Source organism: Lycorma delicatula, chromosome 1, assembly GCF_047948215.1.
Source record: "Lycorma delicatula isolate Av1 chromosome 1, ASM4794821v1, whole genome shotgun sequence".
Lineage (NCBI taxonomy): Eukaryota > Metazoa > Arthropoda > Insecta > Hemiptera > Fulgoridae > Lycorma > Lycorma delicatula.
Genome location: NC_134455.1, coordinates 36449140 through 36474667, shown reverse-complemented (window position 1 = coordinate 36474667; position 25528 = coordinate 36449140). Strand labels below are relative to the sequence as shown.

At 31.3% G+C, this 25528-nt stretch overlaps 1 protein-coding gene across 2 annotated transcripts in view; it reads left to right on the top strand.

Moving 5' to 3' along the window:
• The window catches only part of LOC142317537 (putative RNA-binding protein EEED8.10), a 102183-nt gene that overhangs the window by 50732 nt on the left and 25923 nt on the right, over positions 1 to 25528 (top strand). For both annotated transcript variants that reach the window (XR_012754757.1, XM_075354100.1), the window contains exons 5-8: positions 1736 to 1922; positions 10089 to 10289; positions 12629 to 12745; positions 18665 to 18849. Coding sequence is in view for 1 of the 2 variants with exons in the window: in XM_075354100.1 (XP_075210215.1) it covers positions 1736 to 1922; positions 10089 to 10289; positions 12629 to 12745; positions 18665 to 18849 (690 nt within the window). In the remaining variant the exon portion in view is untranslated. The remainder of the gene's footprint in view (positions 1 to 1735; positions 1923 to 10088; positions 10290 to 12628; positions 12746 to 18664; positions 18850 to 25528) is intronic.

Genomic DNA, 25528 nt, shown 5'->3' with positions numbered 1-25528 from the left:
GGTATACTTGTCCACTTATGTAAACTCTAAATGCTAATCTATACAGTAAATTAAATACTGCTTCTACTAAATATGGTTCTGACAGCATATTTTACATTCTTATTTCTATAGGAATTACTTTCTTCTTCCAAAACTATCTAATAATTTTCTCCTCTCTATAGTTCCCCTTCATATTCTTCTTAACTGTTAGCTCTTTCTTCCATTCCTAGTTGTACAATCTCTAACTCCAATACAGTTTTAGCTAACTTTACCAAAGTCTTCTGTTACTTTACTATACACCTATTTTTCCAGTACTATATTTTCTTTCCTTCACTACATCTCTGCATTAACCAATTTCATCATCTTTATAATATTTATATATTCTATATTCATTCATCAATTCTAAAAATGGCTTTCTGCCAACCTTTCAACTTGTTCTTCATCTCCCACCGTAATTAGTTAATTATTGCTCTTTTTTAAATTCATTTAACTTTTTAAACTGGATTTATTTGTGAGATTTGGCAATAAAACTCATTAACTCTGCTCCTGAGCTTAGAATACTTAAATGTTACACTATGTAACATATTCTCATCCTCTGAAAAACCTAACAATGATCCCAGAGGTTAAAAAAAAATTATGTAATTTATATGATTGCTTTCCATAACTCCTGGTCTTGCCTTTATGTATCTCTCTCTTTTTGTTTATACAGGTTGTTTGCAATCACGTCTTTATACTATTTGCAAAATTCTGAAAGCATAGTTCCCTTAATGCATTTCTTTGATTTAGTCCATACTCATCGACTAATTTCCCATATTCTTCAAGTGCTATGCCATTCCAGTTTCCTGTCACTATCAAACTCTCATTTCCTTTTACATATTTGATTAAAAGTTGTATATATTCTTTACATCTGTTAATTTTCTGTTGAGAGATGGGATGTAATTTGATGTAGATTTAGTCAGTAATTTTAGTAACTATGACATTTTAGTGAGTGAAAAATATTTTTTTCATTAGTATTGTAAAAAAAAATGCTCGGATTTTTCATATTTTCCATATGTTTAATGTTTTACATAACATGGTGTCAGTTAATGCGTAGTTTTTGAAACCTGTAGGATTACTTACCGAGGGATCCCTATATTTTAGCTTTCATGAGAGCTCAATTTCACTGTAAAATTGAATATAAAACCTAATTCTATAATTATGCTCTTCTTACATCACCAACACCTGGTTACTGTAGTTTTTCATTCGCAAAAGCTGTATGACATCGTGGAGGAGAAGAATCCTAAATACTGTTCATGAATGGGATATACAAGGTAATCTCCTCCAATTTGTCAGGGGTTTCCTCAGTAGTCAGTCCTTCTGAGTTCGAGTTGGAACAACAATATCGGAAAGTTTGATGCTGGAAATGGAGTACCTCAAGGAAGTGTCCTAAGAGCTATTTTGCTTACTGCAACTTTAACCTAGGGCCTAACATATAAACCATTTTAGGGGATAATGAAATATTGCCATCTTTAGTTTTACAGTTTCTTAAGGTCATCTGTTCACATTCAAGTATTTAAATCATGTTGTGAGTTTCAGCTGTTCATGCCAGTTGACTAGTGTATTACTTTGAGATATATAATGCGATATATCTTTGTTTCCAAGAAATATATTATATCTGGGCAATAATAATGCGAAAGTGTTTTTCACCCAGGAAAAATAAATGTATAATTCTTATAATACCAAACATTTTTATACTGAATATTTATAAATTTTACAGGCAGAAAAAAATCAGAGTGATGAAGGAGACAGCGATGATGACAATGTTGGTTCTGTTGGAAGTATTGTTGTTACCAATTTATCATCACAAGAAGCAGAACAGTGTCCAATTAGTCGGCTTAATGATGACTGCCTCTGGCATATATTCTCTCATCTACCCCTTAATACACAGATTACTGCTAGTAAAGGTACGCTTAAAAAAAGTACTAATCTAAAAATAAATTTAAAATTGACAAAATTGATGTTTTTTATACATTAATTTATAACATTTTTGGTTTATTAATTTGATCAGAAAAGTATATAAAGAAGTTTTTTTTTTCTAAGGGTAGGTTCTGCAACAAAACAAGATATGTACAGGATTTTTAAATAAAAACATAAGTATTTGTTGGGACAATGGCAGCATCTTTGAAACTTTAGGACATACCTTTTGACAGCTGAACAATATAAGAAATTTATGTAAAAATAATACAGTAACATGTTGTCATAAATTTTATGTTTATTCATCATAACAGACATCTTCCGAGTTATCTAAATTTAAATTTTGTTCTCCATGTGTCGTTCTTAATGACCTGTTAAAGTGTATTTTATTGGAGGTATATACTTTAATAAATTCATCATGTCTTTTTTTGTTTCTTTTGAAACTGTTCTACCATTAGGATACAATAATGGTTGATTTATATTTTTTAAGTTTGCTGGCTACCTTTTTTTGTTTTTTTTTTTATATTTAAGCTCAATTGATTCAGCTTTTATGCCTTCACTCTGAATCAATTTCAGTAAACTTAATACAGTTTTATATATCAATTCTGTCCTGTACATGAATCTGAAAACATTATCATTTTTAGAAAATTTTTTGCATATAATTTAATATGTTTAGTTAAACAAGATGACACTTCTTGTGAACCCCGTGATCCTTGGGTTACAGGCCAAACGTACATTTAGCCGTTGTTAGTCTTTAAATCATGACAACCAAGATTTTAAACATATGGGTTTCTCATGTAATGAGTCACTGATATGGAAAGTTTTGGAAGTGGTAATGCTTTTTTTAAATCAAAGCTAAACATGTACATTTCGTCTGAAGCTCTTAATCGATCATTAGCCATACTATTACAGGCAATTTCTACATTTTTCAAGTGTTTATCATGTTCAACTTCAGCCGCATGTTTTTCTTAATTTGTTGTAGATTGGTTTTTTTTTATTACCAAATAATCACATTTTTGACAAGTATCTTTTGAAGGTTGCTTAAAGCTAAGTTAAATTTTGTCGAAAATGTATGGTAATAAAACTTTTCCTTTACTAGTACCATTTGCTGCTCTTCATTACATTATTCAACATACAGTTTATACATTTTTGTAATAGAAAAGTCTGAATCCAATTATCTGCATCTAGAATTATGAGCTCTTGTATAATGACTCAAAATAGCAGGAAATGAACTTTCATGTTTTATTATATGGGAATCATTTATTTTGTTACCTGAATATGCTGCCCTCAGTGATCCTTCAGATCTTCCTTTCAACCAAAATTATATAGTTGCCTGCTGCTTGCTTATTTGGTATGTTTCCTTAAAATGTTTTTTTGCAAACACCAACATCTTGGCCGTTAAGTCTAATAAAATATTCAAAATACTGAGATCATGGTCCTTTGATGTTATTTATTTCTGGGTCGTCATCTTTTGATAGCATAATCTTTAATCAAAAATATTTTGCTTATGATTATCATTAAGCTTGTATCAACTTTTCATCATCTTCTTTCTTTGAGAAAGATTATGTTGTGGTTACAAAGCCGTAAACAATTACAAGGTTTATTATCAAATTTCTTTGCAGGAATTATTTTCTTATTTCTATTTGATATTGTTTACCTTGTATCCTTTTTAGTTTTTCAGTATTTCGAGACCATTTACCATATTCCTGCTATGTATCCTAGCAACTTAGTCATTTGCATTATTTTCTACATTTTCATTCTCTGACAATGTGTCAGTTTCAATACGATTAACTCTCCTTGAATTGGATAAAATGGCATATCACTTTCACTGTGTTATTTCCTTTGACGTTTATTTTTTATACCCTTACAATAAATCTATTTTTATTATTTTAAAAAGTCAAAAGTTTTTACAGTTGTTAAAGAAAAATTATGTAATGTTTTTGATAACAATAAATTTTCACAAACACTTCAATACAATATTTTTATGTGTTAACCAAAGTTTAGATATTTGAAATTAAAAGAAACCATGCACATAAAACTTACTAAAAATTGGCGTTCTTTTGAAATCTGTATCTCGAACAATTCTAAATAGCGGAAGTAATAGTTAACAGTTATTATGAATTTGTTGTTTTTCAGTGTTACCAACAAATATCAAAACAAAAAGAATAATTTAGTTTTTATTTCAACGTTTATGTAAAAATTATTGATAAAAAGTGGACTTACTCAAAATTGTTTCTGAAATTATTTCACAATGTATTCAGAAGCTATAAAAAAAAGGGCTGTCTGACCTAGAAAGAACTAAGCAATGAGTAAATCCTTTAATAACTAAGAATAATATTTATTCCATTAAAATTTACAAAAATCAGAAAATATAGAAAATCGACTAACTGCATTGGTTTCTGAGCTACTCAAATAATTCATTAACATTTTGACTACAGTGTTAATAAAATTTATATTATATGAAATAAACACCACCAAAACACAATAATTAGATAAGTTAAACTTTACATATTAATTTCCAATTACAGATGTTCACTGTATCCCCACATCTTCAGTTTGTATTAGATTCTATATTTATTACATTAAAACGTATTCTTTAAGGAGTTGTAATTTTTTTCCATAATTACAGTTACACAAATAAAATAATAGCAAAAATTTTTAATGCCAATGAAAAAAATTAAATATAAAAAAGTATATAAACTATATAACCAGATTATTATAAAATATTTAAGAAATAACAGTAATAAAAATGAACTGTTAGAGGAATAAAAGTATACTAAATTAAATGCAATGATTGTAATAATATTTGTAAAAAGTAAAAAGAATCATTTAAAAAATAGGTGTACGGATCATAATGTTAAACTAAAATTAAAAAGATTTCTATCTAATATAGCTGATCATCTCTTAGAATGCAAACATAGTATTAAAGATTGCAAAAACAATTCAGAGAATTTCGAGATTTGTAATAATGATAAAAAAGGAATATATTTAAGAAAAAATTTTAAATTTGGAACCACCAGATCACATTCGAGGATGATGATTTTATTTAAAACATAATAAAAATACAATCTACAAGTCGGCAATAATTGCGGAATTAAAAATTTTGCAATAGAAAATATAATTTCAGAAAAAAATTACATCATTAAAGAATAGGATTTTTTTTTTTGTCTTCAGTCATTTGACTGGTTTGATGCAGCTCTCCAAGATTCCCTTTCTTGTGCTAGTCGTTTCATTTCAGTATACCCTCTACATCCTACATCCCTAACAATTTGTTTTACGTATTCCAAACGTGGCCTGCCTACACAATTTTTTCCTTCTACCTGTCCTTCCAATATTAAAGCGACTATTCCAGGATGCCTTAGTTTGTGGCCTATAAGTCTGTCTCTTCTTTTAACTATATTTTTCCAAATGCTTCTTTCTTCATCTATTTGCCGTAATACCTCTTCATTTGTCACTATCCACCCATCTGATTTTTAACATTCTCCTATAGCACCGCATTTTAAAAGCTTCTAATCTTTTCTTCTCAGATACTCCGATCGTCCAAGTTTCACTTCCTCATAAAGACACACTCCAAACGTATACTTTCAAAAATCTTTTCCTGACATTTAAATTAATTTTTGATGTAAACAAATTATATTTCTGACTGAAGGCTCGATTTGTCTGTGCTATTCGACATTTTATGTCGCTCCTGCTTCATTCATTTTTAGTAATTATACTTCCCAAATAATAAAATTCTTCTACCTCCATAATCTTTTCTCCTCCTATTTTCACATTCAGCGGTCCATCTTTGTTATTTCTACTACATTTCATTACTTTTGTTTTCTTGTTTATTTTCATGCGATAGTTCTTGCGTAGGACTTCATGTATGCCGTTCATTGTTTCTTCTAAATCCTTTTTACTCTCGGCTAGAATTACTATATCATCAGCAAATCGTAGCATCATTATCTTTTCACCTTGTACTGTTACTCCGAATCTATATTGTTCTTTAACATCATTAACTCCTAGATCCATGTAAAGATTAAAAAGTAACGGGGATAGGGAACAGCCTTGTCAGACTCCCTTTCTCATTACGGCTTCTTTCTTATGTTCTTCAATTGTTACTGTTGCTGTTTGGTTCCTGTACATGTTAGCAATTGTTCTTCTATCTCTGTATTTGAACCCTAACTTTTTTAAAATGCTGAACATTTTATTCCAGTCTACGTTATCGATTGCCTTTTGTAGGTCTATAAACGCCAAGTATGTTGGTTTGTTTTTCTTTAATCTTCCTTCTACTACTAATCTGAGGCATAAAATTGCTTCTCTTGTCCCTATACTTTTCCTGAAACCAAATTGGTCTTCTCCTAACACTTCTTCCACTCTCCTCTCAATTCTTCTGTATAGAATTCTAGTTAAGATTTTTGATGCACGACTAGTTAAACTAATTGTTCTGTATTCTTCACGTTTATCTGCCCCTGCTTTCTTTGGTATCATGACTATAACACTTTTTTTGAAGTCTGACTGAAATTCCCCTTTTTCATAAATATTACACACCAGTTTGTATAATCTATCAATCGCTTCCTCACCTGCACTGCGCAGTAATTCTACAGGTATTCCGTCTATTCCAGGAGCCTTTCTGCCATTTAAATCTTTTAATGCTCTCTTAAATTCAGATCTCAGTATTGTTTCTCCCATTTCATCCTCCTCAACTTCCTCTTCTTCCTCTATAACACCATTTTTTAATTCATTTCCTCCGTATAACTCTTCAATATATTCCACCCATCTATCGACTTTACCTTTCATATTATATATTGGTATACTATCTTTGTTTAACACATTATTAGATTTTAATTTATGTACCCCAAAATTTTCCTTAACTTTCCTGTATGCTCCGTCTATTTTACCAATGTTCATTTCTCTTTCCACTTCTGAACACTTTTCTTTAATCCACTCTTCTTTCACCAGTTTGCACTTCCTGTTTATAGCATTTCTTAATTTCCGATAGTTCTTTTTACTTTCTTCATCACTAGCATTCTTATATTTTCTACGTTCATCCATCAGCTGCAATATATCGTCTGAAACCCAAGGTTTTCTACCAGTTCTCTTTATTCCGCCTAAGTTTGCTTCTGCTGATTTAAGAATTTCCTTTTTAACATTCTCCCATTCTTCTTCTACATTTTCTACCTTATCTTTTTTACTCAGACCTCTTGCGATGTCCTCCTCAAAAATCTTCTTTACCTCCTCTTCCTCAAGCTTCTCTAAATTCCACCGATTCATCTGACACTTTTTCTTCAGGTTTTTAAATCCCATCTACATTTCATTATCACCAATTTATGGTCGCTATCAGTGTCTGCTCCAGGGTAAGTTTTGCAGTCAACGAGTTGATTTCTAAATCTTTGCTTAACCATGATATAATCTATCTGATACCTTGCAGTATCGCCTGGCTTTTTCCAAGTGTATATTCTTCTATTATGATTTTTAAATTGGGTGTTGGCAATTACTAAATTATACTTCGTGCAAAACTCTATAAGTCGGCCCCCTCTTTCATTCCTTTTGTCCAGCCCGTATTCACCCACTGTATTTCCTTCCTTGCCTTTTCCAATGCTTGCATTCCAATCTCCAACTATTATTAAATTTTTATCTCCTTTTACGTGTTTAATTGCTTCATCAATCTCTTCGTATACACACTCTACCTCATCATCATCATGGGCGCTTGTAGGCATATAGACGTTAACAATCGTTGTCGGTTTAGGTTTTGATTTTATCCTTATTACAATGATTCTATCGCTATGCGTTTCTCTTCTTGTTCATTATGAAACCTACTCCTGCCTGCCCATTATTTGAAGCTGAGTTAATTATTCTATAATCATCTGACCAAAAGTCGCCTTCCTCTTCCCACCGAACCTCACCAATTCCCACTACATCCACATTTATCCTATCCATTTCCCTTTTTAAATTTTCTAGCCTACCAACCTTTTTTAAACTTCTAACATTCCACTCTCCTACTCGTAGAATGTTATTTTTTAATTTTCTGGTGACCCCTTCCTTAGTAGTCCCCACTCGGAGATCCGAACGGTGGACTAGTTTACCTCCGGAATATTTTACCAAGGAAGACGCCTCCATCATTGTTATTTGAAAATGCAGAGAGCTACATTTTCTTGGAAAAAAGCAGCTGTAGTTTTCCATTGCTTTCAGCTGCGCAGTACTCAGAGGACTGAGTGATGTTGATATGGCCGTTTAAGTCATTCTGACTCACGCCCTAACAACTACTGAAAGAGCTGCTGCCCTCTTTCAGGAATCATTCCTTAGTCTGGCTCTCAACAGATACCTCCCCGATATGGTTGCATCTTCGGTCCAGCTACTCTGTATCCCTGAGCACTCAAGCCCCCTCGCAAACGGCAAGGTCTCATGATTCATAGAGGAGGGAATATGATTTAATGTAATAAATATAGAGTAAATAAATTTATAAAATAAAAAATAAAAATAAAATAAGAATAATCAATTAATGGGCCATCACAAAATTCTCATCATGGGACTGCAGGAAATAAGAAACACCGACCAGGACACCATGGAATCCCAAGGCTGTACAAAATATACCTGGGAAGAGAATGATGAAAAGTGTCTTACAGTTTGGAACAGGCTTTTTGGCTAGCGTCAAAATAATAAACTCCATACAAGAATTCAAGTCACAGTCTGATCAAGAATCTCTTAAAACTCACCCTAAAAGTATCTAATAAAATCTACACCACACCCTAACTAATAATAAAAACAAATCTCCAAAAGACTGTAAAAAACTAGAAAAGTTCTGGGACCTACTCAACCAGACCATAAATTACATCCCCAAAAATCATGTTAAACAACTAATTGGATACTTCAGTGCTAGGAGAAAGAAGATACTGCAACATCATCAGAAAATGGCTTTCCCTAAAGAGAACAAATGAAAACTGACAGACTCATCGATGTCTGCAGAAATCACAGTGTAATCTCGAAATCCACATATTCAAGAGGAAACCTCAAAAATTCTAAATCTGGAAACACTTCCAACTACACAAAAACAGAATGGTATTTAGATCATGTCTTCATCTACAAGTACCACCAGAAAGAGATCTACCATGTAAAAGTCCAACGAGGAGTAGACACAGGCTCAGATCACTACATAGTCAAAATTAAAATTAAATTCACTTCCCAAAGGAAGCAAAAAAAAAAATGTCTATATACCCAACCCAACTAATCAAGAATCAAAATTACCAAAAAATAACAGTCTTAGATAAACTCAGACCTAGTCAACAACCTTAAAACAAATCATAGAAGAATTTGCCCCAATAAAAAACCCATAAAAAGCATCAATTATGGAACAGCAAATGCAATGAAGTAGTGAAGACATCAAGCATGGCTATTACACCAATCCCAAAAATCAGAAACATTCTTCCAAAATCTAGTAAAACAAAGAATTGAAACACCTGAACCCTAAGGAAAATAAAAAGACACCATAAAGTGACACTGAAATCAATAGAAGCAGAACTCAACAAAACACAGTTAAGAAACTACAACAAAATCTTTAAAAATTAACTCAAAAAATATGAACCCCCCAACCCTACTAATGAAGGATGAGAACTATAATATGGCCCATAACAATAAAGACAGTGCAGAAATCATAGCTAAATATTTCAATAAACTCCTAAACCTTAACTCTAATAACAACACTACTGGAAAACATCAACCCTCCTACAATAAAAAAAAGTCTACCAAACATTGGGTGAGATGAAGAGTTTTCACAATTCAAAAATATGTGAAAGGTTCGTTATTGCTGTGAAAATTTCAGTTTATTAAATCCGTGCAAACAAAAAAAATTCCCTTTAACAAGTCTCTTGTTCAAACTGTTTTAACGTACTTTTTACTTCCAATCCTACTGCTGTGTATCCGTATACTATATTCTTGCATCTACACTCCACTACATTATATTTTACAACTAACCTTCAAGGAATTATTTCAGAGGCATCGGACCTGTAGTCTGTTTGTGTCTGGTGCTACTAGCTCCAAACACAATAAGGAAAAACCTTTTGGAAAAACATGTTAAACTTTTTACTTCCAAAATTCTTATTTGCTTTGGGTTTGAAATGGTAGGTTATAAAATTATGACTTCATGATTTTGTATGTAGTTACATTTATTTTTATTTCAGTTTGCAAGAGATGGCAGACAGTTATTTCAAATATGTGTAGATCAATAGAAAGTTTGAGACTGAGAGATCATTTTGGCGCTGAGATTTTACAAGTAGATAGGTTGCAGACTGTACTTGAATACATTGGTCCCAATCTGAAAAAAATAGTTTGTGACCTTGCAGATGATTTCATTTTAATTAACAACTCTTTAATATCTCTTAGTAAGTATAAAATAAATAATATATTTAGTTAAATATATAGATTAAATGAAAGATATAATACACTTAAGTTTATAATAAACTTAATAGTTAATAGAAATATGAGGATTTTACACAAGGTAAAATTTATTTTGTATATATATATATATATATATACGAGGTGCGACAATAAAGTAATGAGACTAATTTTTCTTTGCAAGATGTGGCAACCCTGCAGCTTGCGTAGGCACACCATCTTTGACCTTGGTCTATAAGCTACTTCTAGTCCAAGCGGCACATTGATGCAACTGTTCAGTCGTGAGTTGTGCTGTAATAAGTGAACACGTGTTTGTGTCTCTCGTCACAGAAATGAAACCGCAAAATATTGCGCAACGGTATGCCATTCCTTTTTGCGTTAAATCGGATGAAAACGCGACGACAACTTACGGTAAGCTTCAGAAGGTTTTTGGAGAGGAGGTTATGTCAAGAGCTCAAGTTTTTCGGTGGCATAAAATTTTTAGTGAAGGCAGAACAAATGTTGAAGATGAAGACCGCAGTGGACGACCATCAACCTCACGGACAGATGTCAACTTGACCAGGGTGCGTGAAATCGTACGATCTGATCGAAGATTATCCGTGAAAATGATTGCAGAAGAACTCAACATCGATCGAGAAACAGTTCGTCTAATATTAACTAAAGATCTTTGTATGAGAAAGATTTGTGCAAAAATGGTCCCCGAAAATCTCACAAAACAACAGCAAGAAACACGGAAAAATGTGGCAGCCGATCTGTTAGAGCAAACGGAAATCAATCCAGATTTGTTGAACCGCGTTATCACTGGTGATGAAGGTTGGTTTTTTCAATACGATCCAGAGACAAAACGCCAAAGTTCGCAATGGTGCTCAAAGGGATCACCCAGACCAAAAAATGCTCGCATGTGAAAGTCAAAAGTGAAATGCATGCTTGTGTGCTTCTTCGATTCCAAGGGAATTGTTCATAAAGTGTTGGTGCCTTCTGGACAAACAGTTAACCAATATTTCTACAAAGAAATATTTAGAAGTCTTTCTAAAAAGACTTCGTAAACAAGTTCTTCGTGTCCGTGCCAACATTGCTGATAATTGGATTCTGCATCACGATAATGCGCCATCCCATACTGCTCTGTCAGTACAGCAATTTTTAACCTCAAAACAAATTTCAGAACTACCACAGTCACCTTATTCACCAGATATCGCTCCGTGCGACTTTTTTCTATTTCCAAGAGTCAAAATGGCGGTCAAGGGACACCATTTTCAAACAACCCTAGATGTCCAAAAAGCTGTGACGAGGGTCTTGGAGGATATTACACCATTCGTTCGATCACTTTGCACAGAGTACTGGTCAACAAGGTAGGATGATAACTTGTTGGCATGGTTTCACCCTACCAGGTTTCAGTACGGGGATTATTAGTGCGTCTGACCAAGAACCTGAAAACACCTGGTTCGAGAATACCCTATTATAGATTCACAGAAGATGTCATTGTGCATTATCTGGGAGGTGTGGTAACTTACAGAGTCATATATCTGGAGGAAGTGTCACGAGAATTATTCAAAGCATATCTGAGTTCATTAAAAGAAAATGGAATATTTAATTCATTTAGCAAGTCTTCAGTCACCAAAGGGATATTTTCTACCTGCAACTTATATCTCACAAACTCAGGGCAGTATGGTGATCTAAGTGTAACTGCCCTGAATGATAAAGAAGTTTCTCCAATTTTTGGAGCAGTTTCCCACCCATTGGGCAATAGAGCTTATGCCCTATTGGTACTCACCAATGCTTATGCGCCCTGTGAGGAGGCCATTGGCACTTAAAATGGAACGGACTCTTTATACCAGCAGTAACTCGGTCTCTTCATTTGGCAGCCATTTATATATACGAGTTGTTACAGTCATTGTATATACAATTGTTACTTCCTCTCAACCATGAGGAGGTGAATTTCAGGATTTTCCCTTCATGGAATCCCAGATAGTTAAAGCTTTCCTTGATTCTGTGTGTAGAGAGATCATAAGTATCACAGAAGTATTATAAATAAAATTGCTAAATTTCTGTGGCCTAGATGACTTGTAGGATTTAAAACCTAGAAGTAGAATGGTATTTCTGTTTGGATACTGATAAACTGATATGTAAGCTGTTACAGTAAGCTGTATGTTAAAACCTTAATTTTTAAATTTAGTACAGGTAAAACTGTCAGAAAACTATTAATAACTTCCCAGGTAACTTCTTTTTTCTTTTAGAAACTTTTACCTGTAAATGCAGTTAAAACAATTAATAGTTCATCTGAATGTTACTATTTTAAGTTATTCTTATAAATGTTGATGTTTTTCAGTTGCAAGATATTGCAAAAATTTGGAAGTATTAGAAATAGCCAGTGTTGAAATACCAAAGCGAGGATTTTTATTCTTGGCTAAACAGTGTCCAAAGTTAAGAGACATACATCTTCGTGGTAAGTAAATACATTTTTTATTTGATTTTTTTTAATGATTTTCAATGATGTTTCTAATTTTACCTTTTATTGTTCATTAATTTTCTCATGTAGAAAAAATGTTTTTAGAAGAAAGTTTTGTCCTAGTGAAAACACAGTTTGTGTAACACTGCCCCGCTACTTTATTGTTGTATAATGAAGAAAAGAAACAGTGTGAATTCATGCGCATGACAACTATTCCTGCTCACTGATTCTCTTTTGTTTGTAAACTCCTGTTATAATAATGATCTGTTATAATACTATTAATATATCAAGTCCAAAAAAAGGTATTTTTTTAATCAAATTCAATTAAAATTTAATAAGAATTAAAGAAGCGTCTTGAAGTATTACGTTTGAAGTGCACTTCTGTATGAATGTGAAACTTCTATGTTAAGGAAAAGAAAGACTGGAGGTATTTTAAATATGGGCACAGAGAAAATTAGTAGAGAAAGTAAAAAATGTATATATAATGAGGAGTGAACAAAAATAGAAGCTTAATCAGAACAATTTAGAACTGAAAAGCTAAATGGTCTATATCATGAGAAGGATCAGTAGAAAATCCAACAAATATGAGCGGACAAAAAGAAAAAATTATAGACTAAAAGAAGATTGGAGCTATCAGGATCTTAAATTTTACTTGGGAATAAAAGATGCTAATTGGCATTGTGTTGTGCAAAGGATGTACTTCAGAGCAATAACCATGTGGGGAGGGATTCTGCTGTCGTTTGAAATTATGAAAGTGATAATAGGCTTTTCTACTTTTAGTAATTTATATATAGATATGCACGCACACACACACACACATTACAGAAACTACGGTTCCAGAACTTGTATACTATATCTTAAAGACAAAAAGCTTATACAGTCAGCAAATTAGTCCCTTAATTTGAATCCCATGAATTTCTTAGTGATTTTGTTTAATCTTTGGAGCAGAAACCAAGACATCATATTTTCCTAGTTGTAACTAAAATTTCCAAATTACTGTTATTTGTACTAAATGCAGTGCAGTAAAATAGTGTTATGTTTTATACATATATATAAAATAAAATGTGATTACAGTAAAATATACAGAGAAAGAACAAGTAAGTTATTCATTTGAAACAAGCTTTTTTTAACGTAGCAAATATGAAAATTGAATCAAAAATATTCAAACATGTCTAAAGTTATATATAAAAACAAAACAAAATTTAACATAAAATTAATTTTAAAATTGTAGAAATAAAACAATTAATAAAAAATAGACTCTCTTGAAATAATTACATTTACATATGTAATCTAAGTGCCAGAGAAACTTTTTAAGTGCAAATTAAATTAAAAATAAATCATTAATAAATAATGCAGCCTGTGTTTAGTCATAGATACATAAATTTTTTATCAACTCCCATACCTTGAACTATTTTTCTATTTAGCTTCCACAGTTGCAAAACCTTTTCATAACAGGTTACAGGTTTTTGTATCCTCACCATAGAATGAAGCCATTTGCAAAACAATTTTGCACTGGTCTTCAGAAAGGAAGGAATCTCTTCAGCTGCAGAAACTGATTGTAATCAATTGGTGGTGCTGTCTGTGTTGTATGGGAAAAATCTATTTGTTTCTAGCCAAATGATAAGATGTTTTGGGTTTGAGTAACATATACTAAATGATCATTTATTTCACTTGGCCTCCTGCTTCCCTTAGCATTATGCACATTCTCATAACCTAAAGACAACAAATCAAAAGAGTAACTCATTTTGTCACTCATGTAGTTTTACTTTACATTCACATCTAGTAAATTTACTAGATTTTAAAACTGATTAACAAAACTGCATTTCAGAATCTCAAATAATTTATGGAACATCTGAGAAGTCTGTAATGCATGCATGAGATCATGATCACATCGTTCCTTTAAAGATTTTTGCAACTTATATATATATATATATATTTTTTTTTTTCTAAAGTCAATATTTATAAGATCCATATTCCTCTGTACTAATATATTGTATTTTTTTATAATCAAAAAGCAGCTTTAGGAAGTAAATGAAGTGACACTTAATCTTATTTTTCTTCTCTTTATTCTAATACCACTTTTGTGGGATCCACAATCATTAGTTGTGTGTAAATTATATAAAATTACATATTAAAATAACATTTTTTTTTAGGAAAAAATTAAAATTACTGTCATAAAGAAAACATGAAGTCTATTTAATAAAATAATTACTTATATTTAAATAGGATGTCAATTAAGAATTAAAAATTAACTTTAAATTTAAAAATAAAATAATTAGAAGATTTACACCATGTATCGTGGCCAGCTAGTGTTATTACTTAGTGGATTTGAAATTATTTACATACATTCTGATTATATCCATTTTCATCTAAAAACATATTGCCATCTGTTACTTTTATAATAGTGTCATCTTCATACTCTGTCTGGAAGTTGATCAAGTTGGAAATTCTTTTGTGTGTATACTATTTTTGCTATTTATATATATAAACTCTCCAAAATGTCCAAACTTTTGTTATTACTATTAAATTTCTTAATTTCCATTACGTCCAATTTTGTCAGAATATCAGATACAGAATATTTGTTATTAATAAGTTTATTTAATGTTGCTGACCACAGCAACATTATGTAAACCCTATTTACCATTTTTATAATTTCTAATGTGTTCTAAAAATCGTAGTTTTAAAAGACCTATTAGTTTTACCTATATATATATATATATATATATGGTCACAATCATTGCATTTTATTTATTTTTTACATTATGGTAAATAGGGTTTATTTAATGTTGCTGACCACAGCAACATTAAATAAACCCTATTTACCATTTTTATAATTTCTAATGTGTTCTAAAAATCGTAGTTTTAAAAGACCTATTAGTTTTACCTATATATATATATATATATATATATATATGGTCACAATCATTGCATTTTATTTATTTTTTAGATATTTTATTATGTGATTGTTTGTCTTTTATGCCGGTAAATTATTATTATAGGTAATATCAGTAGATTATTTTTGTTAATTTTGATACTAACATATAGAAAATTTATTTCTCTATTTATGTTAATTTCAAAGGTAAATTTCAAACTGGTATAATATGAATTAATTTTATTCAAAATTATTAAATGCTCATTGGGTATAATATATTAAATGTATAGGACTAGTTAGTTATGTTGATGTTTTTGTATTTATAATCCCATTATACACATTGAACATTTAATAATTTTTAACAAAATTCATATTATAATAGACTGAAATTGACATAAGTAGAGAAATAAATTTTCTAGATGTTAGTATCAAAATTAACAAAAATAATCAATTTATAATGTCAGTATCGGAGTATCTGAGAAGAAAAGATTAGAAGCCTTTGAAATGTGGTGCTTTAGGAGAATGTTAAAAATCAGATGGAACAAATGAAGAGATATTGCGGCAAATAGATGAAGAAAGAAGCATTTGAAAAAATATAGTTAAAAGAAGAGACAGACTTATAGGCCACATACTAAGGCATCCTGGAATAGTCGCTTTAATATTGGAAGGACAGGTAGAAGGGAAAAATTGTGTAGGCAGGCCACGTTTGGAATACGTAAAACAAATTGTTAGGGATGTAGGATGTAGAGGGTATACTGAAATGAAACGACTAGCACTAGATAGGGAATCTTGGAGAACTGCATCAAACCAGTCAAATGACTGAAGACAAAAAAAAAATGTCAGTATAGGAAACCCACAACCAATAAAAAACCACATTGCATAGAAATTCAAATCATCCATGGTCACACAAAATTAGTACATATACACACATGGTTAATAGAGCAATTAATTATATGCAACATAATAAAAATAAAAGTAAATTAAACAAAGAAATAGAAATTATAAAATAAATTGCAAAACATAATGGTTTTAATGTTTCTTTAATTGATAATATATACAAAAAACAAATTTCAAAAATTAATAATGCCACAACTCTTATACCTATAAATGATACATAAAAAATTGACAATGTTTAAAATATTTATACACTGATAATGAAATTGTAAATATAACTAATATTAAGATAAAAGTAAATTTAAACCGGCATACAAGACAAACAATCGTATAATAAAATGTTTAAAAAATAACAATCACACTGACTTACATAATTCATGCGGAATTTATGAAATAAAATGCAATGATTGTGACCATATATATATATATATATATATATAGGTAAAACTAATAGGTCTTTTAAAACTAGATTTTTAGAACACATTAGAAATTATAATAATGGTAAATTGGGTTTATCTAATTTTGCTGACCACCTTATTAATAACAAACATTCTGTATCTGATATTCAGACAAATTTAGAAGTAGTGGGAATCAAGAAATTTAATTTAAATAATAATAAGAAAAGTTTGGACATTTTAGAGAGATTTTACACAAATATATATTATATAAGTACAAAAGAATTTCCAAACTGATCAAAGTATGAAGATGACACTATTATAAAAGCAGCAACAGATGGCAGCATGTTTTTAGATAATAATGAATATAATCGGAATGTAATAATAATTTCAAATCCACTCAGTAATGTTACATTGGCTGGCCAGGTTATATGGTATAAATCTTCTAATTATTTTATTTTTAAAGTTAATTTTAATTTTTAATTCTTAGTTGATCTCGTATTTAAATATGTGTAATTATTTTATTAAATAGACTTCATGTTTTTTATATATGATAGTAATTTTAATTTTTTTCTAAAAAAAAAATTGTTATTTTAATATGCAATTTTATATAATTTACATACAACTAATGATTGGGGATCTCACGAAAGTGGTATTGGAATAAAGAAAAGAAAAAGAAAATTAAGTCTCACTTCATTTACTTTCTAATTCTGAACTTGGGCTGTTCAGGTTGGTTTTTGATTATAAAAATTACAATATATATATATATATATACATATATGTTGACAGAAAAAAAGGGAAAGAACTCTTTTTTTCTATTTTTTAGCCTCCGGAATCATTGTAAAGTTTTACTTCAGAGGATGATATGTATGAATGAAGTGTAATCTTGTACAGTCTCAGGTTGACCATTCCTAAGACTGTACAATGTACATATATGGTTAATTGAAATCCAACCACCATAGAACACAATCTGGTATTCAAATCCGTATGAGAGTAACTGCCTTTACTAGGACTTGTTTAACCTTGGAACTCTCGACTTTGAAATCGACTGATTTGCTATAATGAGTTTATCACTAGACCAATCCGGTGGGTTAAGGGAAAGAACTGAAAAAAAAATCCAGTTGTATTAATAAATAATATTTTATGCCAATGTTGGTACTAATTAATTGGATAAAATTTAACAATGTAAGATTACCATGAAATGACTGTATTTTCAAAGTAAGGGGACACTGTTACTAAAGTTAAAAATTGTAGATTGATTAGCTTCAAAATTAAAAAAAAAAATTATTGACAATATATACCTTAATCTTTGAACATAGAATATTAATTTTCAGGTAGAGATATTACACTGTCATTTGGTAATGGGATTACAAATTTTTTAATAGTGTCTTTGGTTCTCAATTCTATTGTCAGTGCATTTAAGAGTTCAGCATATATTTTAGTATGGTTTCAAAACCAGAAGATACAATGTATAATAAAAGTCAAACATAAAACCACGATTTAAATATTTGCTAGGTCAGTTGATTCTTCTGCATGAACTTTTTTTTTCTAATAAAATCTTATGCGTTTGGCACTAGTTCTCTAAAGAGGCTGTATTCATGCATTTTCTGTTGCAGTTCTTAATCTATTAATAAATTATTTTCAGATTAAGAATGCAATTCAGATTAATTACTTTCCCAAGATAGTCTATTTTCAAATTTATATTTTTAGTGAGTGATTTTATATGTTAAGTTAATTAGAATGCTATTTTTTCAGCTTGTGAGCAGTTAACAGATACTGAATTGTCATATCTTTTTGGTCGCAGTAATTGTAAGTTAGAAAAAATCAGTCTAATTCAACTGTCTGAAATACGTGGAAAGTGTTTCTACAATCTACAGCCTCCCATGAAAAGTATTATTATTGAAAGATGTATCAGTTTTAAACCTGAATTTCTGATGCTGGTAATAATTTTTTTTATAAGTTACAATTTTTTGTAAATGGGATTTTTACTATTAAAATTTGTTGAGTATTTTAACTTCTGTATAGTCTATATCTAATTTAAAAATATATATAATGTAAAATTTGAAGATAATTTTTCACACCACATTAGAAATTTGATTTTAGGAGCTCCAATTTTACTGTGTCAAATGCTCATTCATACGAGTTGAGATCAAAAGAATCCAAATTTTTAATCGCATTAACTAGCTGTAGTGCAGGAGGAGAAAAGTTGGAATATGACCTTAATTCATATTGGTTGTATATAATTCACTTATTTAATGCCATTATAGCCAGCCACTGCTTAGCAGTCATGAAAGTAAAATGTGTGAGTAATGGCTTGTCATGTTTTTATTACCATTCAAAATAACTAAAGAGGTTGAGCAGAGAATCTGTATTAAATTTTGTCAGAAACTTTGTGACTTACAAGTAGAGACAATAAGTAAGATTCAAATAGATTTGGTAATCAAACTATGGGTGTTCCACAAATTAAAGGGTTGTATCCCCTCCATCCAATATAGCCAAGCATCTATTGAAAGTGACAAATACAATGGTAGACCTTCTACTAACAAAAAACTCCAAAAAATTAAGCAAGTTTTTTGACAGTGGTGGTGAATGATGATTGAATAAAAATTAAGAGAGCTTGATGAAGTAGACATTTTATTTGGCTGAGTGCCATTGATTTTAACAGAAGATCTTAGGATATGACTCAGCAGCAAAGTTTGTCACTTTGCTGCTGAGTGACAAACTTCTCACTCGTGAACAAAAAGAAAACTTGAGTGCTAGTTGCACTAGACAAGCTTAAATTTGTCTTGTTCACCAGTCATGGCCCCCTGGAGTTTTGGCTCTTTCCTAAATTTAAAATACCCTCAAAGGGAAGAAATTTGAAAACAAAGAAGAGATTTAAAAAATGCAACAAGAGAATATATGTGGTGCTCAATAAAAATGACTTCTGATAAATTCGTCCAGCACTGGAAAAATTGTTCAGATATGTGTGTTAATCATGTAAAATTAAATTATAAGTATTTTTTTTCTACGAACCAAGCCTAATATTTAGCTGATTATACCTCATATAGTTTCATGGATGCATACATATTGATAGTTTCTTTACAAGAAACAATATATATATATATATATACTAGCAAACCCGACAGACATTGTCCTGACGTGGGATTTTTCTGTAATAAATGCACGACACATAAATATAAGTAACTTATTTAAGTTAAAATTAGCAGGAATGTGTTCAAAATATCATTAAAATGACTATTAGTATGATATTATCAGTTTGTGATTGTTGTATTATTGTAATGGGTTTATTGATTAATTATGTGTAGTATGGGTAATATTTATTTTCACTAAATATTGAGATATCTGACGAAAATCGAAACGTCGTAAAATTAATAATTAGTGTAATTAATAAATTTTGGTACTTACGTATTAACACCACCACAGCTACAGCGTTATTTAAAAACAAAGTAGTCAATCGGATTTCGGTGGAAAATGGGCCGACATAGAGTTTAACATAGATTCAAAACAGTCTCTTTATTAATTTTAATAATGGTTATTTATATTTATTTGTTTTATAAATATTATTTAACCAAACTTAACCTTCGCTCGCTAACCTTGACTAATTAACAGGAGTGTTTTGACTATTTAAATAATAAATAATTGCAATAGTTACTGAATTTATTAAATAAATACTCAAAAAATTACTGTTGCGTCGCTTGCATAAGATCGAAGTATTCAAGTAGCGCCACTCAGTAGCGCTACTGTCTCGTACACCATGTGATACAAAATATTAGTTTTACTTCTTTTTTTTACATAATGTTTTTCTTTCTATTTTTATTCATTAATTATTAGTGCACTAAGAGAGCAATTACACAACATTGCCAAGTCGCCAACTATTATGTATCAATATTCTTTTGTTAAAAGTGTTAGTATCATTTCTTGTTAATAAAGTTGTTATGTTCAATTCAGTGTTTATTCTACAGTCCATTAATCAAATTAAATTTCAATTATCAATACAATACAATACATATTGGTCCTCCGGGCCGAATATATACGATTCAACAATGATGGAACAATGGCTATGAATTAGGACTTATAAATCAACGATCTGAATGCTGTATTTTTATAAAAATATACGAATATTACGAGGTGTTACTGGTAAGCTGACTGTCACTTTTATTACAATATTGTTAGTTGTTAAGCCTGTTTATACTACGTTAATTATCAAATTACAAATTACCTAACTACCAAATTTACGTAATAAGATGTCTACAACAGATTTAGAAACTCAAATGAATCAAAACCGGCGTAAACGAGGTACATTTAAACACACTATTACACTCATAAAAACATTTGTAGAGTCTTTAAAGTCTGAAAAACCAGATCTTTGTTTAGTAAAGGTCAAACTGGATCATTTAGAAACAACTTGGCAAAAATATGATGAGGTGCAAACCTTTTTACAACATAACCACGAAAATGAAGACGCAGATAGGGAAGAAGTGGAAGAAATATTTCTTATTCTTAAATCAAAGTTACAAAAAATCTTAAATTCTAACTGCAACAATCATAAAAAAGATGAATCTATAATTCTACCAAAAATAGATTTGCCGAAATTTAATGGTTCTTATGAAGACTGGTTAACGTTTAGTGAATTTTTCCGTGCAGTAGTTCATGACAACGAAAATTTAACGGTAATTCAAAAATTTCATTACTTGACATCATCGTTAACTGATTCCGCTCTACAAATGATCAGAAACTTATCGGTCACAGCTGATAATTATACTGTTGCCTGGAAATTACTCGAAACTAGGTTTGCCAATAAGCGACTCATAGTTTCAAAACATGCTCATGAGATACTTAATGTTCAGAGTATTCCAAAGGAATCTGCATCTGGTATATCTAATTTTATTGATACAATATCGAGTAATATAAATGCGTTAAAGGCATTAAAACTCGAGACTAATTATGCAGAATTGGTTTTAACCCAATTATTTGTCCAGCGCTTAGACCAAGCAACTATATGGGCCTGGTAATCGACTATATTGACTGATACCTTCCTGGATATCGATCAGTTTATCAGTTTCCTAGAAAGGCGCAGACAAATCTTAGAAAGTTCTGTTTCAGAGTCCCAAGGCAACAATTCTCAAAAATATTCGGTAGATTCGCATTGCATGAAACAATACAATCAATTTAAGCGAGACAAAGACTTTAAGTCTTCCCAGAAAATTCATGCTCATGCAGTTAGTATAGCAAACTCGGAATGTCCTTACTGTAAGCAACCTCATTTACTCTACAAATGTATGAATTTTCTTAAGTTGCTAGTAAATGGTAGAATATCATTCATCAAAAAGCACAGATTATGTTTTAACTGTCTTAATAGTAACCACAATGTTAAAGAATGTTATAATTCTCATTATTGTAAATACTGTAAGCGTAAACATCATTAAATCTTGCACGACAATGCATTCTCCCAAGTTAAGGAATCTAACAGTATTTCTAAGGATAAAACAGAAGACACAGTTAAAGGGAGAGCTCAGGTTGACCCAAACATATGCAGTAACTATTGCAGTTTAAAGATTCAGAGCGCGACACGAGTTTTACTAACCACTGCTATAGTTGGTGTCAAGGATTCATAAAAAACGCTACAACCTTGCGTGTTTACCTTGGGTGTTGCTTGATGCAGGCTCGCAAGCTAACTTCATTACTGAAGACACGGTTCAGCGTTTAAAATTAAAGCGTGAATGGGAAAATCTACCAATTCATGGAATAAATAACATTTCAGCCACCGTAAAATACAGTTTTACCGTTCAGTTACATTCAAATTATCAAGAATATGCTACTACAATTAAATGTTTTGTATTACCTAGCATTACAAGTTCTATGCCCTCCGAACCCATCAATACGAGTACGTAGAACCTTCCAAAATTCGTAAAACTTGCGGATTATCGTTTTAACACACCTGGTAATATAGACATATTGATAGGATCTGAATTGTATTTACATTTAATGAAGAAAGGTCGAATAAAGAAAACTGAGAACTTCCCAGTCATTCAAGAAACCACATTAGGTTGGATAGTCGCAGGTAGATTACCATCAACAAATGAAATTGAAAACCCGCCTAAAATAACGTCACTATTTATTAATTCAAAACTAAATATTCATAATCAATTAAAACAATTTTGGGATCTGGAGGAGATTAAAACTACTCCTTGCACCAAAGAAGAAAGGATGTGTGAACAACAATTTCTGGAAAACCTCAAGCGAAATCAAGATGGCAGATTCATTGTTAGATTACCTAGACAACAAAACCATACACCCCTTGACGATTCTTTCGACAATGCGCATCGCAGATTCTTGTTATTAGAAAGGAAATTAAACAGTCACTAATCTTAGAGAGGACTATGGCAATTTTATGAAGGAATATCTTGAACTCGATCACATGCAGGTAATTGAACAACCAACAAAAAACGATGCTTTGACATGCAATGATGCCTTTGAGAGACCATACTATCTACCACATCACGCAGTAATCAAACAAACCAGTAGTACCACCAAACTACGAGTCGTATTCCATGCCTCAGTTAAGGCTGACAATGGAATATCCCTTAACGACACGCTCATGGTAGGTCCGACTGTGCAGCAGGACTTAATATCAATAGTATTACGCTTTAGAACACATGTATATGCTATGATTGCCGACATTGCGAAAATGTATAGGCAAGTACTGATTGATCCAAGGGATTATGATCTTCAAAGGATTATATGGCAAAATTCTAGTGAAGAAGAAATTGGCCATTACCAACTAAAAATAACATATGGAACAGCATCCGCGCCATTTCTCGCCACAAGATGCATTATACAACTGGCCAACGAAAACTCAAAACAATTTCCTAAGGCTTCTGAAGTGATACGTCATGACTTCTACGTAGATGACTTACAAACTGGTGCTGATGATTTAACTGAGGCAATGCAACTGCAAGGTGAAATAACAGCGATTCTAAAGCAAGATCTACGTAAATGGTGCTCTAACAGCTCAACTCTCCTGGAATCCGTATCCGAAACCGATGATTCAAACCATACATTTAACTTTTCTAGCGAGGGAATCAACACATTAGGTTTAATTTGGAACCACATTCAAGATACGTTATGTTTTTCAACTAATGTAAAAACCGACAACTTATTTACTAAAAGATCAGTATTGGCCACAATATCTTCAATATTCGACCCCCTTGGTCTGTTAGGTCCAATTATTATGCGGTGTAAGGTATTCATGCAACAATTACGGCTCCAAAATCTAGAATGGGACGATAAACTTCCAGAAAACCTTCTTAATAAATGGTCTGACATTTGTAAAAAACTTCCATTCATCGAGCAAATTAAGATTCCTAGATTAGTCAAGTGTACTGGAAAAATATTTGATATACAATAAATATGGATTTTCATTAATATGGATTTTCTGATGCTTCAAAAGATGGTTATGGAGCTTGTATATACTTACGTTCAGTTAACACCTTTGGAAATATATCAGTTAAACTCCTTTGCTCTAAATCACTGGTGGCTCCAGTAAAACAAATATTTATTCCAAGATTGGAATTATGTGGAGCACTCTTGATGGCAAGGTTTCTCAACTTTGTAAACCCTGCACTTAAATTAACTATAAATAAAATTTATTTATGGACTGATTCTGCAGTTGTACTTTCTTGGATATCAGCATTACCAACAAAATGGAAGACCTTCGTAGCAAATCGCGTTTCAGAAATCCAAGACTTAACCGATGGCTGTGTTTGGGGACATGTTTCTACAGATGAAAACCCAGCTGATGTACTTTCTCGTGGAAACGACGCATTTGAATTGCAGATCAATCAATTATGGTGGTATGGGCCTTCTTGGCTTAACAAACCGTCAGAATACTGGAATCATAAACCTTTTGATGAAACTAACTTAGAAGCTGATTGTTCAAGTGAACATCGCAATGTATCTACTTCATTTGCGGTAACCACAAATTTGTCAGATTTATCAGACTCATTTTCGTCTTTACAAAAAATGATAAATACGCTTTCTTATTGTAAAAGATTTTTTTAAAATTTTGAAAACTAAAGATAATAGTATCAATAGAGATGTCTTATCAGTTAAGTAAAAGGAATCTACTTTGTTACGTTGTATCATACATACCCAAAACATTAATTTTTAAACTGAAATCAAGAAATTGACCACCAATTCAAGCATCTCCAAAAATAGTAAATTGTATTCGTTATATCCATTCCTAGACAGCACGAACTGCTTAAGAGTAGGAGGAAGATTGCAACTATCTCAATTGAATTTTGATGGCAAGCATCCGATTATTCTTCCACCCAAATCCAATATAACTAAATTAATAGTCATAAACGAGCATTTGAGAATGTTACATGCAGGTCCTCAATTGGTTCATTCTCAATTACGTGAGAGGTACTGGATAATAAATGGTAAAAATGTCATCAGATCAATTTTGCACAAGTGCCTATTATGCTTCCGGTTTAAGGCAAAACAGTCACAACAATTAATGGGTCAATTGCCGAGTCATCGCACACAGGTAACATACAAACCGTTTATGAACTATGGTATAGATTACGCCGGACCTTTGACATCTGGACATTTTCT